This window comes from Rhinolophus ferrumequinum, chromosome 7 (genome assembly GCF_004115265.2).
Source record: "Rhinolophus ferrumequinum isolate MPI-CBG mRhiFer1 chromosome 7, mRhiFer1_v1.p, whole genome shotgun sequence".
NCBI lineage: Eukaryota > Metazoa > Chordata > Mammalia > Chiroptera > Rhinolophidae > Rhinolophus > Rhinolophus ferrumequinum.
The window spans coordinates 21,523,233-21,541,192 of NC_046290.1; the positions used below are offsets into that span (position 1 = coordinate 21,523,233).

At 43.5% G+C, this 17,960-nt stretch overlaps 1 protein-coding gene across 2 annotated transcripts in view; it reads left to right on the top strand.

Annotated features, from left to right (window-relative positions):
• The first annotated feature begins 2,768 nt into the window (after positions 1 to 2,768).
• Positions 2,769 to 17,960, top strand: part of NPR3 (natriuretic peptide receptor 3) — a 70,990-nt gene continuing 55,798 nt past the window's right edge. Inside the window, exons 1-2 of one of the 2 annotated variants that reach the window (XM_033110495.1) lie at positions 2,769 to 4,492; positions 13,664 to 13,786. In XM_033110495.1, the coding sequence (XP_032966386.1) occupies positions 3,685 to 4,492; positions 13,664 to 13,786 (931 nt within the window). In that variant the 5' untranslated portion in view covers positions 2,769 to 3,684. The remainder of the gene's footprint in view (positions 4,493 to 13,663; positions 13,787 to 17,960) is intronic. The other variant, XM_033110494.1, reaches the window with a different exon arrangement.

Genomic DNA, 17,960 nt, shown 5'->3' on the forward strand with positions numbered 1-17,960 from the left:
TGAAAACACATAGTTGAATACTTTAAGGAAAACTTGCCAACTTGTTTAGCAACTTAAAAAGAACATGATTTGTGGATATTGATGAAACATTTCTAAATCCTATAAAGTCTCTTAGATTCCGTCACATCATGTTTAGGGCTAGCACTGTCCTTAGGCTTTCATTTGGCTAATTCTTTTTTTTTATTTTTTTATTTTGCAGCATTTCCTTTTAGCTTTCTTTTGTTTTCATTCAGCAATTGTGACCTGAAAGAATGCACTCAGAGAAGGTTGGCAATTCTTTTGAGTGTTAAAAAAAGTGCTCCTTGTCTCTCTTTTTTTTCCATGTCAGTGTTTTACAGAATTAAAAAGAACAATATTTAAAAATTGAGTCTAAGGGCTGAATTATTTCACTTTCCCCCCCTTCTTTCTGGGTTTATCTTCATGATTAGAATGCTGCAAAAATTCTATGATAAATTGTTAGTAATCTTATTGTGCTGCATATCCTCAAAACTTAGCTACACACAAAGAAAAATTTTGACATAAAGAATGTTATTGCTTAATGTGAAAGTTAGCTTTGTTCCCTCTTTCACATGGTGTAATGGGTGGTACATGCTTTATTTCTAATCCAACTCCACATGAAAATATTCTCAGGGGATGAAGAGGTATTTAAGTGTGCCATTTATATTCTTTGGGCCTCAGTTCTTCATCTGGAGAGTGCCAGGTGTCAGGCTGGACAACTTCTAAAGTCCTTTCCAGCCCTAAGATTGGAGAACTCCATGACATTCATAATATTTACACAAACTTTCAGCTGCTTGGGAAAAATCGAATTTGATGGAAAGTAAACAAACTGGTAACATTAAAATCCGTATACTTATATTACTGGGGGGGGGTGTTTCTATACTTTCGTGCCTATTTTCATTTGAAAAACTTTTAAAAATCCTAATTTCTGCTCTTTGGAAAAATTTAAGGGCTTTTCTGGTTCTGCTGTCCAGTTCGGGGGCTCTTCCGGTCCACAGCCTGGTTTGTTGGTACTTTTGAATGACAAGCTGGAAGTTGAGAGCTCTGATCCAAAGGCCACCGAGAGGCTGAAACTCACCCAAACGTAAACTTACTGCCCGGCGCGTGACCCTCGGCGCCGCTGGGCAGCGCCTGGGAGAGGAGAGGCGTTCACGCCCGGTGCCACTGAAACTCCAGACTCTCCGAATAAGCCCACGCTACACAGTGTGCAGGATCATATCGCCATTGGCTGGTGTTCCCCAGACACACGGCATAGCGAACGGTAATAGGAAACCCCGGTTCCTTGACGTTTCCTGGCAACCGGTTTGGAAATCCATTAAAACCCTCGGATTAAGCCGTTGTTCTCTTTCTTCCTTCCTTCTTTCTTTCTGTTTCTCTTCCTCCCTCCCTCCTTTCCTTCCCAGGAGTTCAGGGAGGATTTAATTGCTGTGTAAACCCTAAATCTCAGTATCCAGTGTGTGTGGATTACCCGATTTGTGGAATTAAACCTTGTACAGATGCTTCTTTTCCTACTGGTTAGCAGCTCTAATTAAACAAATGAAAAGTTCTCCCAAGAGTTAGAAGCTCCTACATGAAGAGTCAGGGATCATAGTGCATAACCTGAAATCTAAATGACCCAGAGGATGAAACGTTACCCGTACACTATTGGTGCCAGAAAGAGCGGTAAGGAGGGTGCTATTAAGGCGGCGAGCGCTGCTGCCTCAAGCCGCCACATCTCCGGAAACCCCAATTTGCATTTTCACGCTCACAAACGAGAGCGATTGCTCTTTCGGGCCTCGGCATTAAAACAAACAAAACAAAACAAAACAAAACAAAACACGCAGAGCCTGGAGCCGCGGCACTCTGCATACCAGTTGGCTGCAAGTTTCTGCCGAAAGAGGGCGTTAGTCTAAGACTAATAGAAATGTGTGGACACGACGCCCAGTCAAATGGAAGACCGTTTTAAAACATTTCCAATTTATTTTAATTTGCGGGACTTAAGTGCCAGAATTCTCCCGTCCGATGTAGCACGTTCACATCGCAAATGACCTGGATGTGCTACCACGTTCAGAGGGTCAAGTTCCATTCGGACCGGCTTTGCAGCGCCGCGGAATCCCGCGAGGCTCCTCTGGCCACGAACTTCCCTGCGGCCTTTTCCATCCTTGTCTCCACTGCTGTTGTGGCTGTGACCAGTGGCGGGACTGGATCTCCCAGGCAGGACCCTTTTCGGCATTGCAGGACTCAGAGCACAGCGTCTCGCGCTCCCCCAGGGAGAAGCGGTTGGATTTCCAAGCGCTCGGGTTGGAGCGGAGAGCGCGCCTGCACCCAGGGGACCCTTGGGGTAACGAAATGGGGAGAAGGTCTCTTTATTTAGTTACCTGGCTTAGCAAACAACCCCCGAGGACGCCTTGGAGATGCTTCTCAAGCTTTTTGCCACTTCCAGAAGCCAGACCATTCGCTTGTCTTTGGGAGCAACAAGTTTCGCTTTCCTGCTCGCTGTGCGGCGGCAGAGGGTCTGTGCGCGGGATCCCTGGGATCCCAGCGACGCTGCGACTCCGGCGCGAACCTGCGCTGCCCAGCGGGAGGGGGGCCTGTGCTGGGATGCGGAAGGAGGGGTGCGACTAACGCCCGGGCTAGTAGGGCGTTTCAGGTCCGCGATCAAGCCGCCTGCACTGGGTCCTTAGCCCCAGTTCCCTTACCTAGCGCCAGGGGACAGGGAAGGTCGGGTGCTCACCCGGAGTTGGCGCGTCATGAGGGAATGTGGCCGGAGTGAGAAAGAGGTGAGAGCGAGCGGGACCTACGGATTTTTGCACCGAAACGACCAGTTTCTAGGACCACTCCTTCCTCTAATGCTGCTGTTTATTTTTGCACGTTGTGTTTGTGCCTGCGCGCATTGCTTTACTTTCAAAAGCATTTCTTTTTTTAGAGCCCAGGGCTGGAGAGAGCGCTGCTTCGTGCGGGGCCAGGGAGAGGCGGGGACCCCGGAGGAGGTGCGGTGCGGTGGGGGCTCCTGCGGGTGCGGACGTGGGCGACTGTGGCTTTAAGGAAGAGGTTGAGAGTTGGAGGGGAGTGGGGGTTAGGGAAAGGGGAGTGGTGGGAAGGGAAGGGGTGCGGGGAGGAGCCCTGATGTAAGAATGTTAATGAGAGGCTCCCCCAGCCCAGCCCCCACTACTCCCCACCCCCACCTTCCCCACCCGCTGGAAATACAAGGCCGGCCTCGGCGCGCCTTGTGTGGTAACACGCTCCGCCGCTGCCACGCTATTTAAACGCTGGTTATGGATCCAGGAACCGGCGCGAATCAATGAGATCAAACGCGAAGCAGATGCACCGTCAATTACAAGCACTTGGACAAGTCTAACTTTTTTTTTCTTTTACAAATATGCTTTCAAAAGCGACCTTAGCGACGCCCAAATAGAAGCCACTCTAAGCAAAATAGTATATATGAAGGGAGGGCGAATATATATATTTATGATAAGTATATATATATATGTATAAATATATTACAGGCGTACAGGTTTACACCCGGTGAACTTTTTCTTCTTTTTCTTTCTTTTTTTTCTTTTTTTTTTTTTTAAACGAGTGACATTGCAAAGAAGGACACTTCCTCTCTATCTTTTGGCGAGTCAGTGAAGGGGGTATTCTGTTTTCTTAGAGCGCCCAAGGGGGCGCAGGGACCTCGGAGAGAAGAGTGGGGAGGAAAGAGGAAGGATGGGTGGGGGGCAGAGGGCGAGTCGGCAGCGAGGGCCGGCGCTTTCCTGCGGCACGATGCTGTCCTTGCTCACTTTCTCCGCGTTCGTCCTGCTCAGCTGGGTGTCGGTAGCCGGCAGCACGGGTGGCGGTGGCAGCGGGGGCGAGGGCCTGGGCGGCGAGCGCCGGGAGAGAGAGGCGCTGCCGCCACAGAAGATCGAGGTACTGGTGCTATTGCCCCAGGACGACTCGTACCTGTTCTCCCTGGCCCGGGTGCGGCCGGCCATCGAATACGCGCTGCGCAGCATTGAGGGCAACCGGACCGGGCAGCGTCTTCTGCTACCCGGCACTCGCTTCCAGGTGGCCTATGAAGATTCAGACTGCGGTAACCGTGCACTCTTCAGCCTGGTGGACCGCGTGGCAGCGGCGCGGGGCGCCAAGCCGGACCTCATCCTGGGGCCGGTGTGCGAGTACGCGGCGGCGCCAGTGGCCCGGCTGGCGTCGCACTGGGACCTGCCCATGCTGTCCGCCGGGGCACTGGCCGCCGGCTTCCAGCACAAGGACACGGAGTACTCGCACCTCACGCGCGTATCCCCCGCGTACGCCAAGATGGGCGAGATGATGCTCGCCTTGTTCCGCCACCACCAGTGGAGCCGCGCCACGCTGCTTTACAGCGACGACAAGCTGGAGCGGAACTGCTACTTCACCCTCGAGGGCGTCCACGAAGTCTTCCAGGAGGAGGGTTTGCACACGTCCGCCTACAGCTTCGATGAGACCAAAGACTTAGACGTGGACGACATCGTGCGCTACATCCAGGCCAGTGAGCGAGGTGAGCAACGCGCGCCCCAGGCCCCCGCGGTAGCCCAACCACTCCCCCCCGCCGGCTTTCCCTACACACCCATCCGCTCCTCTGCGGACCCCACTGTCAGCTGCGGCACTAAGGACTAGGGGAGGGCGCGCGTTCGGGAACGAGCTGTCTGGCAGCTACAACCTTTAATCAGCACCCATCGCGGTCGCGGGGTGTACGTAGAGGGTCCGGGGAAGGTGGTGGAACCTGGGGGAGGGGCGTCTGAGCCCGCAGCTCCGGCGTGCCCAGGTCCGACAGGTGCTGTCAAACTGCCTAGGTTTTTCCTTCCTCCCTTCCCCTTCGCCAGCGCCTGGCTGGTGATTAGGGGCGTACTCCCGGTGCCTTACTGCAACCAGGGTTTGAAAAACATGCAGAGGCCAAAAGAACTTGTCACCCAGTTCTTTTCGGACCTGCACCCCTTCCTGTGCTGAAGCGTCTGAAGACGCTCTAAAGCCCGCACGCCGCCACATGGCTAGCTCAGGTCTCCGGGTTTCCCCGCTGCTCCTTCCACAGACCCCAGCTTTCTTTTAAAAGCTCATTTATCGCCCTTCTCATTCCTTCCAACCCCTTATAAACGAGCTTATGTGGTTTCCACCAAAAATGCCTCTCTGTGTCTGGACTCAGGCGACACTCACTTCCCCCGGCGCGTTGGGCATCGCGGTCTCTAAAGCACCCGCAGCGAGGCTTTGCGGGCGCGCACGCTGGAGAAGTGAGCGCCGAACCTCCTTTCCCTGTGTTTCCCGCCCCCGCCCCCACCGTTTTCTTCGCGGGTCTGTGGGGGTTTGAATAAGCACCAAACTGGACGAAGAGCTCAAGACTGAGGATGGTGGCTATGGCTACAGGGAGCGGGTGGTCGCGGATACGCAGTCGCGAAAGCCCCCAATGTGGCTCATTTTACAGTAGAGTACAGCGGAAAGGCTGGCTGAGGTCCCAGCATAACGCATTTCCCTCCCTCCTGGTGTCAGGTTTGGGGTGCACAACGCTGGGGGAATCCCGCCTCTGGTCCCGCTAGGCGCGCACGCGCCTGGATTCTTAGTGGAGCAATCCCAGTAAAGCTCTCCACGACCCAACGCCGGGAGACCCAAGGGGAGAGGGGCTGAGCCAGGCGCCAGGCTAGTCCACGACTTGGTACCGCCCGGCACCTGAGACAGCGCAACCGGAGGCTGGAGGTCTCAGGAACAGGTGAGAGTGGGCCGAGGAGCCCTAGAGAATGGGGCTGCGGCCACCCCCTTCCCAATGTGGCCATCTCCGACTCATAGCGAACGCACTCTTTAGAGCGAGGAGGAGGGAGGTGTTGACAGTGGGGGTGCATGGCCAAGTTTTGAGCGTTCGAACTCCAGGCTGTCTGCGCCGAAGCCCTAAGCAGGCGGGGCGCGGGCTTTGCGGATTATGAAAAAGGGCACTTGTATTCAACGGCTGCGAACTCGTCACGCCCGGTGGAGAAACCCACTTCTACTTCTCTCCCCACTCCCAGTCCCCAGCTTACTGCAGACCCCTGTAGACCTCGGGCTGCACTGGTCCCCGATTCCTGAGTCTTCAGCTCTCAGCTTTCAAGGGCCGGGAGCTAGGAGTTGGAGACTTCCCAGGGCGCGCTAGGGTTGGAGGTGGGTCCCCCTAGCCGTGAGATCCAAGTTTTGCCAACGCGTCTGGGCTGCCATTGCCCTGAAGGTCTTAATACCGGCAGTGACCCCTGCGCACGTGGCCTGGGATTCATGGCGGTGGGGATGTCAGCCCAGATGCAGGCAGATCGCGGCCGCTGGGCCCCTCAGCCTCACAAGGGTAGTTGAAGCCAGGGGTCAGGGAGGGCGTCAGCGCCCTGGAGGGTCTGGGGGCTTCAGAGAACTTGGGCTACCGTCTGCTACTGCTGATTATTGTTTAATTCCAAAAGCTTCGTAGATGTCTCTTTTCCTGTTTTTTTTTTTTTTTTTTTTTTTTTTTTTTTTTTTTTTTTTTTTTTTTTTTCCTCTTCCAAGTTTGAATTCCGTGGTGAACGTTTGCTCGGCTGAGTCGTATATTTTACAGGTGATAAGGTTACCATTCCTACTGTAAAATATATTTTCAACAGTGACTTGGCAGATGTTCAGAAATACAAAATAGTTTCTCCCCGGTTAGACTCTCCATCCCCGAAATTCCCTACTCTCAGGAGAGAAAGTTGCTTGATAACAAAGCTCTCTCTGGGGATCTTTTACCTTTTGCTAATCACAATTACTTCACCACAAGCCGTTAAAGAGTTAAATAGGGGTTCAGTGGAGTTTGACTTCCAGAGAGCCTGTCCTGGCTCAGCCTTTCATTGATGGGGGAGCTTGGGTGGCTTCCAAACCTCTGTACCTCAGGCTCCTCAGGTAAAGTGGGGGTTAGTGAGGGCCCCCCATCTTGGGGATGCTGGGAGGATTAAAGGAGCTGAAACAGTGCCAGGTTCATACTAAGTGCTCAGCAAACATGAGGTTTTATTAGAGTTGCTATTCTTTTATACATAGGATGATAATCACCTTTACTAGAAGGTGAGGCTATGCGCTGGGCAAAGAACCCTGGAGTGAGAAGCAGATACTCTGGATTTGGCATCTCCACTAAGGAGCTGCTCTGGGCAAGTCACTTACCTTTTCTGAGGTTGAATTTTCTCCTCTGTGAAACAGGGAGGGCCCATGAGAATCAGGCCTCTTCAAATTGAGGTTCCTCGGTCCCGATTTGTGCTCACTCAAGTGTAAAAATGTAACTGGTCTTGTTTTTGTCTTTGAAAATCCCACATTAAACATCACAGAACTAGAGAGTTACCCCGCCTCTTATGGAGATAACATTTTTAGCACCGTTTTTGGACTTAAGTTCGTCTTTAAAAATCAGATCACAAAGGTTTGAATCTCTTAAAGGGTAAAAACTGACAATGCCATTGTCTTAAATAACAATATGACTAAAATTTCATTGGATTATGTGCTGTACTGTAAAAAGAAAAACTAAGGGATATTAATTATTCTTTCATTTTAGAGATTTACCATTGAAGTGAATAATTAACGTTTTTTTCTCATGTCTTTAGCCAACATATAATACCACTGAAATACACATACATGAGTATATATTATTGAAAAAAAGATCTTTATTTAAAGCTGATTCAATTATACAGTCAACTACTGCCCTTAACATTCTACACTCAATGATAAATTTATTTTTAAGAAGACATGTTTAAAAATAAATATTTTTTCAAGCAGTAAAAGCCAGTAGTTGTTTTGTCTATATATCTGATAAGATACAGAACCAGAAGTATTATACACACAAACATTTTTGTATGAAGAACTGTAGTTTTATCCCATTAGCTGTTAATATGTTATTAATCTGGGCCTCCAATAACTACTGTAGAGATAACAGTATTTAATCAGTACCAGAGTCATTTATTTTTAGAATTAGGCTGGGGTAAATGACCAAGTGGTTGATCAGCAGAATTTTTAAGCAAAGAACCCATGCTAAGTATAAAATAACTAACACACAACAGGGGAAAAAGAAGCATTGCAGGCTGCTGTGTGGACATTCTGTAAGCCTTTGGAGTAGATGGAGCTTTGTGAACAATAAAAATAAAGGTATAATCTCTATTTTGCAAATGAAACCAATTGCTGTGTAAGGAGAGGGTTAAAAAAAATTAGAAAATTACACAAGTCTTATTAGGAACAAGAGTTTCCTGTCTCCTACACCCCATTTCTCACTTTCCAGAGGCAACGATTTTCAACTCTCATAGCTGTTTCTGTGTTTGACTTTGTACCTCTAAATAAAATGTTACTTTTGACTTTTCTCAGTTTTAGGTTTTGTCCCTTACCATCCCAGTGGAAGATTATGATTTAGTTACCTCCTACTACCTGTTAATCACACACTCAAGCCTTCCTTCCAGTCATCCTTCCAATATGATTGTGCTAAAATTTTTGGTTAGATCAGTAGTATTCAGTATCTACATTTATTATTACCTTCTAAATGCGATTTGTAGCTGAGCCATATAGGCTACTAAAATTACATTTCCTTTATTGCCCTATTTGTTTTCCTTGGGGTTTAAAAAAAAAGGTCTATTTTTGTTTGTTTCCTTAGTTTCCTATGGACTTATTACTACCAATTCTCTATTTTAAGTCTCCCAAGCTGCTCGAGTTTAGTTGTTTTTTTTTTTTAAATTAAAGTTTATTGGGGTGACAATTGTTAGTAAAGTTACATAGATTTCAGGTGTACAATTCTGTATTACATCATCTATAGATCACATTTTGTGTTCACCACCCAGAGTCAGTTCTCCTTCCATCACCATATATTTGATCCCCTTTACCGTCATCTACTACCCTCCTCCCTTACCCTCTGGTAACCACTAAACTGTTGTCTGTGTCTATGATTTTTTGTTTCTCATTTGTTTGTCTTGTTTAGTTATTTTCTAAACATGCTGCACAGTTGTCACTCTGCGTTCTTTTAACATCCTCTTCCAACTCCCATCACCTCTCTCTCTGGCTAGATCCTGTGTGTTCTTCTGTCTCATTTTATATTCTTGTTTTGGTGGAGCATATCCTCCAGGAGATTTCTGAGAAAGGATGGATGAGAGGTAAAGTTCGAACCCTATCATCACTGAAAATTTCTTCACCCTACGGTTAAATTTAATTACAGAATTATAGGTTGGAAATTATTTTCCCTCACAATTTGAAGGATTGTCTTTTAAATTCCGATGCTGCTATGAGGAAGCTTAGATCGATTTAGCTTCTTTACCTATTGTTTGTTGTATTTTCTTTTTCCTGGAAATTTTTAGAGTATTTTTGCTGCCCCCGAATGTTTTAACATTTCATTATGATCTACTTTTATGCCAGTATTTTGCCTTATGCACTTCAGGGTATTGAAGGGTAGGCCTCTTCAATCCAGAAATTCATGTTTCTTACTTCTGGGGAAATTTCTTAAATTATTTCTTTGATAATTTTATCCCCTTCATTTTCTCTTCCTAGAATTTGTTTTATTTGGATGTTAGATCACCTGGACTGATACCCTACTTTTTTTTTTCCTTTTCACCTATTTAGCATGTGTCTTTAAAAAAAAAATTTCTCTTACTTAGCTATTTCTTTGACTACTCCCAAAGTGACTATTGAGTTTTGGTGTTTCATTTCTGTTACCATATTTTAAATTTGCAGCACATGGCACATCTTGCTTTGCTTCCATGCAGTAGCATCCTTTCCCCTTCTAAGTTTAGTTAAGTGGAAGATGGATGCATGAGTCAGATGGAGAATATAAAAATATCTTTTTTATTATTGACAAAGCTTTTTGGAGAACATGGATTTAGATCTTCTGCCAAAATGGCTGCTTGTTATTACTTTCCCTCAGAATTAGATAGGGTCATCCACTAAATCACAGGTAGTGCTGTTCAGCTGCAGAGACCCTCTGGAACAGGCCCCTTACCACTTGACAAAAGTCACCCATAATGTGTGCAAGTGGACACATATCAAAGAGAATGGAAGGGCTGAGCCCAGTGTGCCAAAGTTTTAACTCCAGGCTCACTGATCAGACAAGTCACTTCTTTTCCTCCAGGAGTGGGGGAAGAGGGGTAAATGAAGGCACTTTCAGAGATGAGGAGTGTCACCCTATTAGAGCTCACTCTCAATGGAAACCTGAAACCGGGGAAAGGCATGCATGCCCCACAACTCAGGTATGCTACCTGGAATGTTTTTGGTTTTCTGAATTGACTTCTGTAGCCAGCCCTTTGCACTTCTTTCTGCATTCTTACAGTGATGCAAGAATGTGCTGCAGTAGTGAGAAACTTCTTACAGAAGACACTGTAGAAATCAGGTAGTGGAAGATGACATAGAACATTGCAAGGTCTTTGGCAAGTTGCAGAAAATAGAGCGGAATGATGAAAAATCTATCCAGAAACTTAAAATCACACCATCACTCCCCCCATTTAAAAATTTTAACAGTTTGACCAAAAAGTAGTATTTACATTTTTAGATATACTTAAATACAACAGAAACTGTCTTAACTCCACTTACGCAGCTTTCAAGATTAGCTGAGGCTCTCTTTTTCTTTATAAATCTTATTGACTGTTGGTGAGTACTGGCAGCTAATACACTTCTGAGTATGCCTGCATACTTCTCACACTTGTCCATATACTTTCCAAATGTCCCCAAATCTGTTTATGCCAGTTATGCTTACTATTTTTAAGTAAGTAATTTAAATAGTTATGTAAACTGATGAGACATGAGTAGGAAGAGATGGCTATTTTAATGAAAATATTTTAATGTTCTGATAGATTGTATAAAGGCAAGTTGCTAAAAGCACTTGCTGTTGAAGTAGGCTTGAATGAAACAACCATAAGAGATTAGGGAATATCCTGCAAATCTAGAAGGATTCTGCCCAATGACTGATTTGCCAGAATCTTTAAGTACTTGCTCCAACTTAAACTGGATGATAAGTGCATTATGGGTTTGTTTCATGCGAGAAAAACAATACCCTGCCCATGAAGTTGGAAGTTAGGCGTTCTTTTTGAGAGTTAAACCACATGGTCAACACAATGGATGAGATCTAAAATACTCAAAGTTTGATCAGTTAGACACAATGCCACTTGGGTCACTCTTGCTCAGTCCAAGTAGGTATTAACATTTAAAGGAAGAATGTTTCCATCAGAAGGGGTTGGTCTTGGTGATGGGAATAGAGAGAAGGAAATGGGCCAGGACTGTAAAAATAGAAAAAGAAGTGATAGAGAAGCCAGTATTGGGCAGAGCCCAGCCAGGACTTAGGGAAGCTTATGCTCTGGCCTGAGGACCCAGACTGTTTGGCGCTAGGCCAGGCATATATCTCTTAGATGGACACTTAGAGTTATCAAGCCCTGACGCCTTTGGATGCCTAAATCCTCCAACTGACCTCCCTGATTCTGATTTCATCCTCATTAATATCCCACTACTTATAATTTTGCTCCCCAGTTAGCATGGCTAGGTAAGTGTCGACACAGACATGTTCATGACTATTTTGGTCCTCCTAGAAGTTAAGTAATCTGCATTTCATATTATCTAAAAATATCTGAGTTAGGTTATTGGGACTTTGTCCTCAAGTGTTGACTCTATTCTTTACGTACTGACAGAATCAGATTCTGCACCTTGGAGTTTAGAGGCAGACTTCAGACTATGATTAATTGACCAAAGATGAGCAGGGTTGCCTAGCGGACAGTTTGCCCGAGCCTACTGGACTCTCTTTGAGATGCCCACTCTTGGAATCCACACTTTTTAAACTTGTGCAGCCTTAGCCCCTTATTGGCTGTTTTGTGGGACACCTTGGCTCTTTTTCTTCACTTAAGGGGCTAGAATTGAATCAGAGCTAAAACAAGGGTCTAAGTCATAATGAGTCATGAGGAGTTTCTTCGAAAGCTTCCTTACTGAGGCATCTTGGAATTTGATTATGTATCTTAAATATATAACTATTAATATTTCCAGGCACAAACAACACCTACTCCCACAGTTATAGCTGTTTAGGAGTTTTGTATTGTTTATAAAACTCGTTCTCCAGAGCTGTTAGCGTGTACACTGAGCCCCCTTGCAGTAAGAAATGTCAGAGTCATGATCTAACACTCTGAATGAACGTTGCAGTAAACGAAATATCAACAAGCATCTAACCCTCTGTGCAGGTTGCCAAGGCAGCTTTGGCGCAGCCTGAAGTTTGTTTTACGTCTTTCAGCACCCATGCTTTTACAAAGAACATACACATCTCTGTGTGCTGGCATGCGTGGTGATAACGCTGCTACGGCACCCAGCTCTCCAGTTCTCTTCTCTCCTCCGTGTATGCAGCAAAACACAGTGGTGCCCATCGTGAGGACCAAGGGTCAGCAACAGTGATCAAATTAACTGGGTAATGGCCAGGTCTCCACTTCACTCTAGCCTGTTGTAGCTCTTAATGAGGCAGGCAACACTATTCTGGAGAGGCTTAAAGCCTCTCGAATCTGACAGTGTGGGAATCAACTGAGACAATATGGGGAGAGACCTGAAATCTTGTTAACTATTTCCTATATATGATGACACAGCTTGAGAAAAATGTTCCAAAATTCAGACAGCCGAAAGCCTGTACCACTCACTGCATCCTTTCATTTGCCAAATGAAGGTTCTCCCTAAAACCATTCGGTTTGTGTTTTCCAGGAAAATGTATTTACCATGCTAATAAGTATAAAATGCATTTGGCATTCCTCGCTATCTTATATTGGGCAAATATGGTGATTCATTTGAAATAGTTTTTGGAAATAATTTTACATTTTACATTTTTGGAAAAGATGTAAGAAAGTATAAAAAAAATCTGTTATAGACTTCACCCAGATTTTTACCAATTGTTAATATTTTGCCACATACACTTTATCGTTCCAAATCTCTCCCTCCCTTGGCCCTCCCCTTCTTTCCTCATCCTCTCCCCCATCCAAATATGTACACATATACATCACACATAAATATTACTATATTTTTATGAATTACTTGAGAGTAAGTACAGAGATCGTGCTCCTTGACCTCTAAATATTTGAATGTTTCCTAAGAACAAGGACATTCACTTACATATTCACTGCAGAATTATGAAAATGTAAGAACTTTAACACAAATGCATACTATTATCTAATTTTCAGACCTGATTCAAATTTCTCCAGTTGTCACAATAATGCCCTTTTATAGCAAAACTTTTATTATTATTTTTTTAAGGTCCAGGATCCAATCCAGGATCACACCTTGCATTTAGTTTTCTGTTCCTCTACATGTCTAGAACATTCTTCATTAGTCTAGAACATTCTTCATCCTTTGCTTTTCACGAAATTTGCCATTTTAAAGAGCATAGGCCAACTCTTCTACAGACTGTCCCCCAAGCGGGCCTTGTGGCGCTTCCTCCTGGTTAGATTCAGGTTTTGGTCCCATTTTGATGGTTTTGGTCCTGGGTGTGTTACATCAGGAGGCTTTAGAGTCTGTTCCCATGGTTGGTGACATTGGCTTCCATCCCTTGCATGGTTGTGGTGGCATCTGCTAGGTTTCTTCACTGTAAAGTTGCTATTCGCTCCCTTTGTAATTAATACGGAATCTGTGAGGAGATACTTTAGGACTATGTAAGTAGCCTGTTCTTTGTGAGACGTCCCCCAGTGGTGTCAGTGTCCTCGCTGTGCTCTGCGGGGGGCGTCTCACGCGTTTCTTCTTCCCTCCGCAGTGGTGATCATGTGCGCGAGCAGCGACACCATCCGCCGCATCATGCTGGCCGCGCACCGGCACGGGATGACCAGCGGAGACTACGCCTTCTTCAACATCGAGCTTTTCAACAGTTCTTCCTACGGTAACTCTGCGTCCAGTTCCCCTCCCGCTACCAGGGTGTCAGAAAGGGGTTGTGAGAAAGAGCCAATGACGGGAGTTACGTCAACAGATTTGATTTCCGTAAATAAGATTTTAGAAATTTGTGATTCTGAACACTCCCAGGTCTCAATCTTTTCTTCTCAAAGAACTCAAATAGAACCAAAAGATACCACTGTATCTGTGATGCCAAGGGACTTATCTCCATATGATCATAAATCCAGGCCCTAAAGACCCCTCCCCAGTGCGTTTCCAACTGCAGGTTGCCACCATGATGGACTGTTGGAATAATTTTAGTGAGATTTGGAGCAGACTAGAACACATTAATGTAATAGAATAGAACATGTCAAAGTGTGTCACGTGTAGCATATGTATTGTTTCGTAAAGCTTTTATCTTAGTAATATGATTGTATGTGTGTATATATTTATGCATGTTACACATGTAACGGGCAGCCAATGTGAAATAAATAAAATAACCATCACTGTAAACTAAGGTAAAATATTTTGAAAGCCACTGTTCCCAGCCCCCCTTCATTTCAGTTTATTGCCCCTTAAGCTTCTCCCATATAGAAGTTCAGATGCCATCAACATATATGATTAAAAGCATTTAATTTCTTACAATGGATCTGGGGAAGTTCCCAGGGTTCCTGTGATGGAGGGTGTTTCAGGAGGTCATCAAGACCACAGGTACAAAACATTTTTCTCAAATGTGGTTAGGGCTCTCTCTGCAGTAGACACTGTCAGGCTATGTATGGAACACTTTCTCAGATACTACACTTTGGCGGTTTAGGGGAACTGTAGGAGTGCATGTCACAAGTGGCACGTTTATGCTGAGCTCCACTTCCTAGTTCTTGCTGTTGAGACATATTTAGACAGACTCTAAACCTTACAACATATACCTCAGTTTCCTGCTCTGTTATCCTGGCTTATTTAAACAATAGATCACTGTGCATAAACAGATAGTAAAACACACTACTCATGGGGATAAGGAATAGTCGATGAAACAAAAGTAGCCACTGCTTCCTTGTAGTGGATAAAATGGGAGATTTGAGGCTTGCAGGATAAACACTCAGTGTTTTCCTCCTTGCTGCCTTGATCATCTTTCCTCTCTCTTTTCACAAGCAGAGTGGTAGTTTCATTTCTTTTTTTTTTTTTTTTTGGGGGTCAAACCATTTTATTGAGAACCTTCGGGGGAGGGTCGAAGGGCTGGGAGAATGATGAGATCCCAAGTCTTCGGTCGGCCCGGATCTCTCAAGCTTCACGGCCGCCGAAAAGGGTAGTTTCATTTCTTGACCGAAGATCAGAATGTAATTATGGTATTGGCTGCAATACTGAGTTTGTTGAGATAGTGGTAGAGACTGGTGAAAATGAAAAACATTTATTCTGAATTTTGCAATTTGCAACCATAGAATTTGGAGACAATACATGTGAATGCACATTATAAACGGGCAAGTGCAATACAAATATTAGGTACTGGAATTCTTTTCATCCACAGATAAAGCTTGTTTTCCTTTTCCCTGGTCAATATAGTACATGAGTATTATAGGAAATTTGAGAAACATAGACAAGCACAGGGAAGAAAATAAGTTACCATAACTTTATCACCAAGATAAAGGTACATTTATAATATTTAGAAGTGTGTACATCTTGTCTATTTTATAATATATATATTTACAAAAAATATTTTTCAATAAAGTGATCGTACTGTTTATAGTTTGTCTACATATAGTATTTTATAATGCTGATATGCCATCTTTGCTCAGTCTCTTATTTTTAAATATTTATGTGGTTCCCAGCTTTTTGCTATAAGAACAATGCTATATTGTGTTGCTTTGCATGTGCATGCATGTGCGTGCGTGTGCACGTGCACACACAAGCACAAATATATATATTCTGTAACATAAATTTCTAGAAGTAGTACTTCTGGGTCAAAGGTTATATGCATTTAAATTTTGATAGATACTGCCAAGTTGTCCTCTAGAGAGGTTTACCAATTTACACTTTTGCAACAGTGTATGAGACTGATTTCCTACATCTTTGTCAACCTTGCATCATCTAACTTTTAAATTATTATATTTATTTGAATTTCTTGTTCAATAAGCAAAGTTTTGCATTTTTCTTCACTTGAATTCTGCACCATTCTTGTTGAGTTCATTCTTAGATATTTTGTGTTTTCTGGTTGTTATTATGATCATGATCTTTTCCTATTTGCATTTTGTAATTGTAGTTGTTATCTAGAAAAGCTGTGAGTTGTGTTAATTTATTTTTCAAGAATTCCTCTGTTCCAATAGTTTTTATATAATTTTCAAATAATAAGTTTTCTCTTTATTTTGATAGTTGAACATCTTATTTCCTTTTTCTTTTTTTATTGCATTGGCAAGAGTCTCTAGCATAATATTATATAACAATGGTGATAATTTAATTTCTGACTTTGTCTCAAAGTAGATATTTAAAAAAATTTAAAAAAGATTTTTATTAAAATATAGCTAACATACAATATTATGTTAGTTTCCGATATACATCATAGTTATTCAACAGTACCCACCTAGCACTACAGAGTTATTATTACATTATTGATTATATCCCTTATGCTAAAGAAGTGATCACCATGATAAGTCCAGCAACCATCTGACATTGTACCACGCTATCACAATATTATTGATCTTCCCCCCCTTTTAAAAATTTTCAATTCGAGTTGACATTAATATTATTTTATATTAGTTTCAAGTGTATAGCATAGTGGTTAGATATTTATATAATTTAGGAAGTGATCTCCCTGACTAGTACCACCTAGCACTATATATTGTTGCTATCATATTATTGATTATATTCCCTATACCTTACATCCCTATGACTATTTTGTAACTGCCAATTTGTATTTCTGAATCCCTTCACCTTTTTCACTCTGCCTCCCACCCCTTCCCATCTTTCACCCCAAGAGAGCTAATACCCATCTGACACCATACATAGTTATTACAATATTATTGACTATATTTCTTATGCTATACCCTACATCCCCATGACTACTGTACAACAAGCAATTTGTACTTAGTCCCTTCCCCTTTTCACACACTCCCAACCCTCCTCCTATCTGGCAACTATCAAAATGTTCTCTGTATCTATGAGTTTGTTTCTGTTTTATTTGTTTATTTTGTTCTCTAGATTCCACTTATAAATGAAATCATATGACATTTGTCTTTTGATGTCTGACTTATTACACTCAGCACAGTACCCTCTAGGTCCACCCATGTTGTTGCAGATGGCAAGATTTCTTTCTCTTTTGTGGCTGAATAATATTCTATTGTATATACAAATATGCACCACCTCTGCTTTATTCATTCATCCATTCAGGGACACAAGGTTGCCTTAATATTTTGGCTTATGTAAATAATGCTGCAATGAACATATGGATGAGCATGTCCCCTTGAAGTATTTTGGGTTTGTTCAGATAACTACCCAGAAGTGGGATTAATGGTCCTTCTTTGTTTCTTGTTATAATCTTTGTTTTAAAGTTTTTTTTGTCTGATATAAGTATTACTGCCCCCAACTTATTGTTTGTTTGTTTGTTTTTCCATTTTCATGAAATATCTTTTTCAATCCCTTTACTTTCAGTCTGTGTGTGTCTTTTGATCTGAAGTGTGTCTCTCGTAGGCAGCATATAGGCAGGTAAGGGTCTTGTTTTTTTATCCATTCAGCTCCTCCCCATCTTTTGATTGGAGCATTTAATCCATTTCCATTGAAAGAAATTGTTGATAGGTATGTAGTTATTGCCATTTTATTATTCATATTTTTTATTTTTTTCATCTTAAAGAAGTTCCTCTAAGATTTCTTGTAATGCTGGTTTGGTGGTGATGAACACCTTTAGCTTTTTCTTGTCTGGGAAGCTCTTTATCTGTCCTTCAATTCTAAATGATAGCTTTGCTGTAGAGTGATCTTGGTTGTAGGCCCTTGCTTTACATCACTTTGACTATTTCCTTCCAGTCCCTTCTGGCCTGCAAAGTTTCTGTTGAGAAATCAGCTGATAGTCTTATGGGGGCTCCACTGTAGGTAACTAACTGCTTTTCTCTTGCTGCTTTTAAGATTCTCTCTTTGTCTTTAATCTTTGGCAGTTTAATTATGATGTGTCTTGGTGTGGGTCAATTTGGGTTCATCTTGTTTGG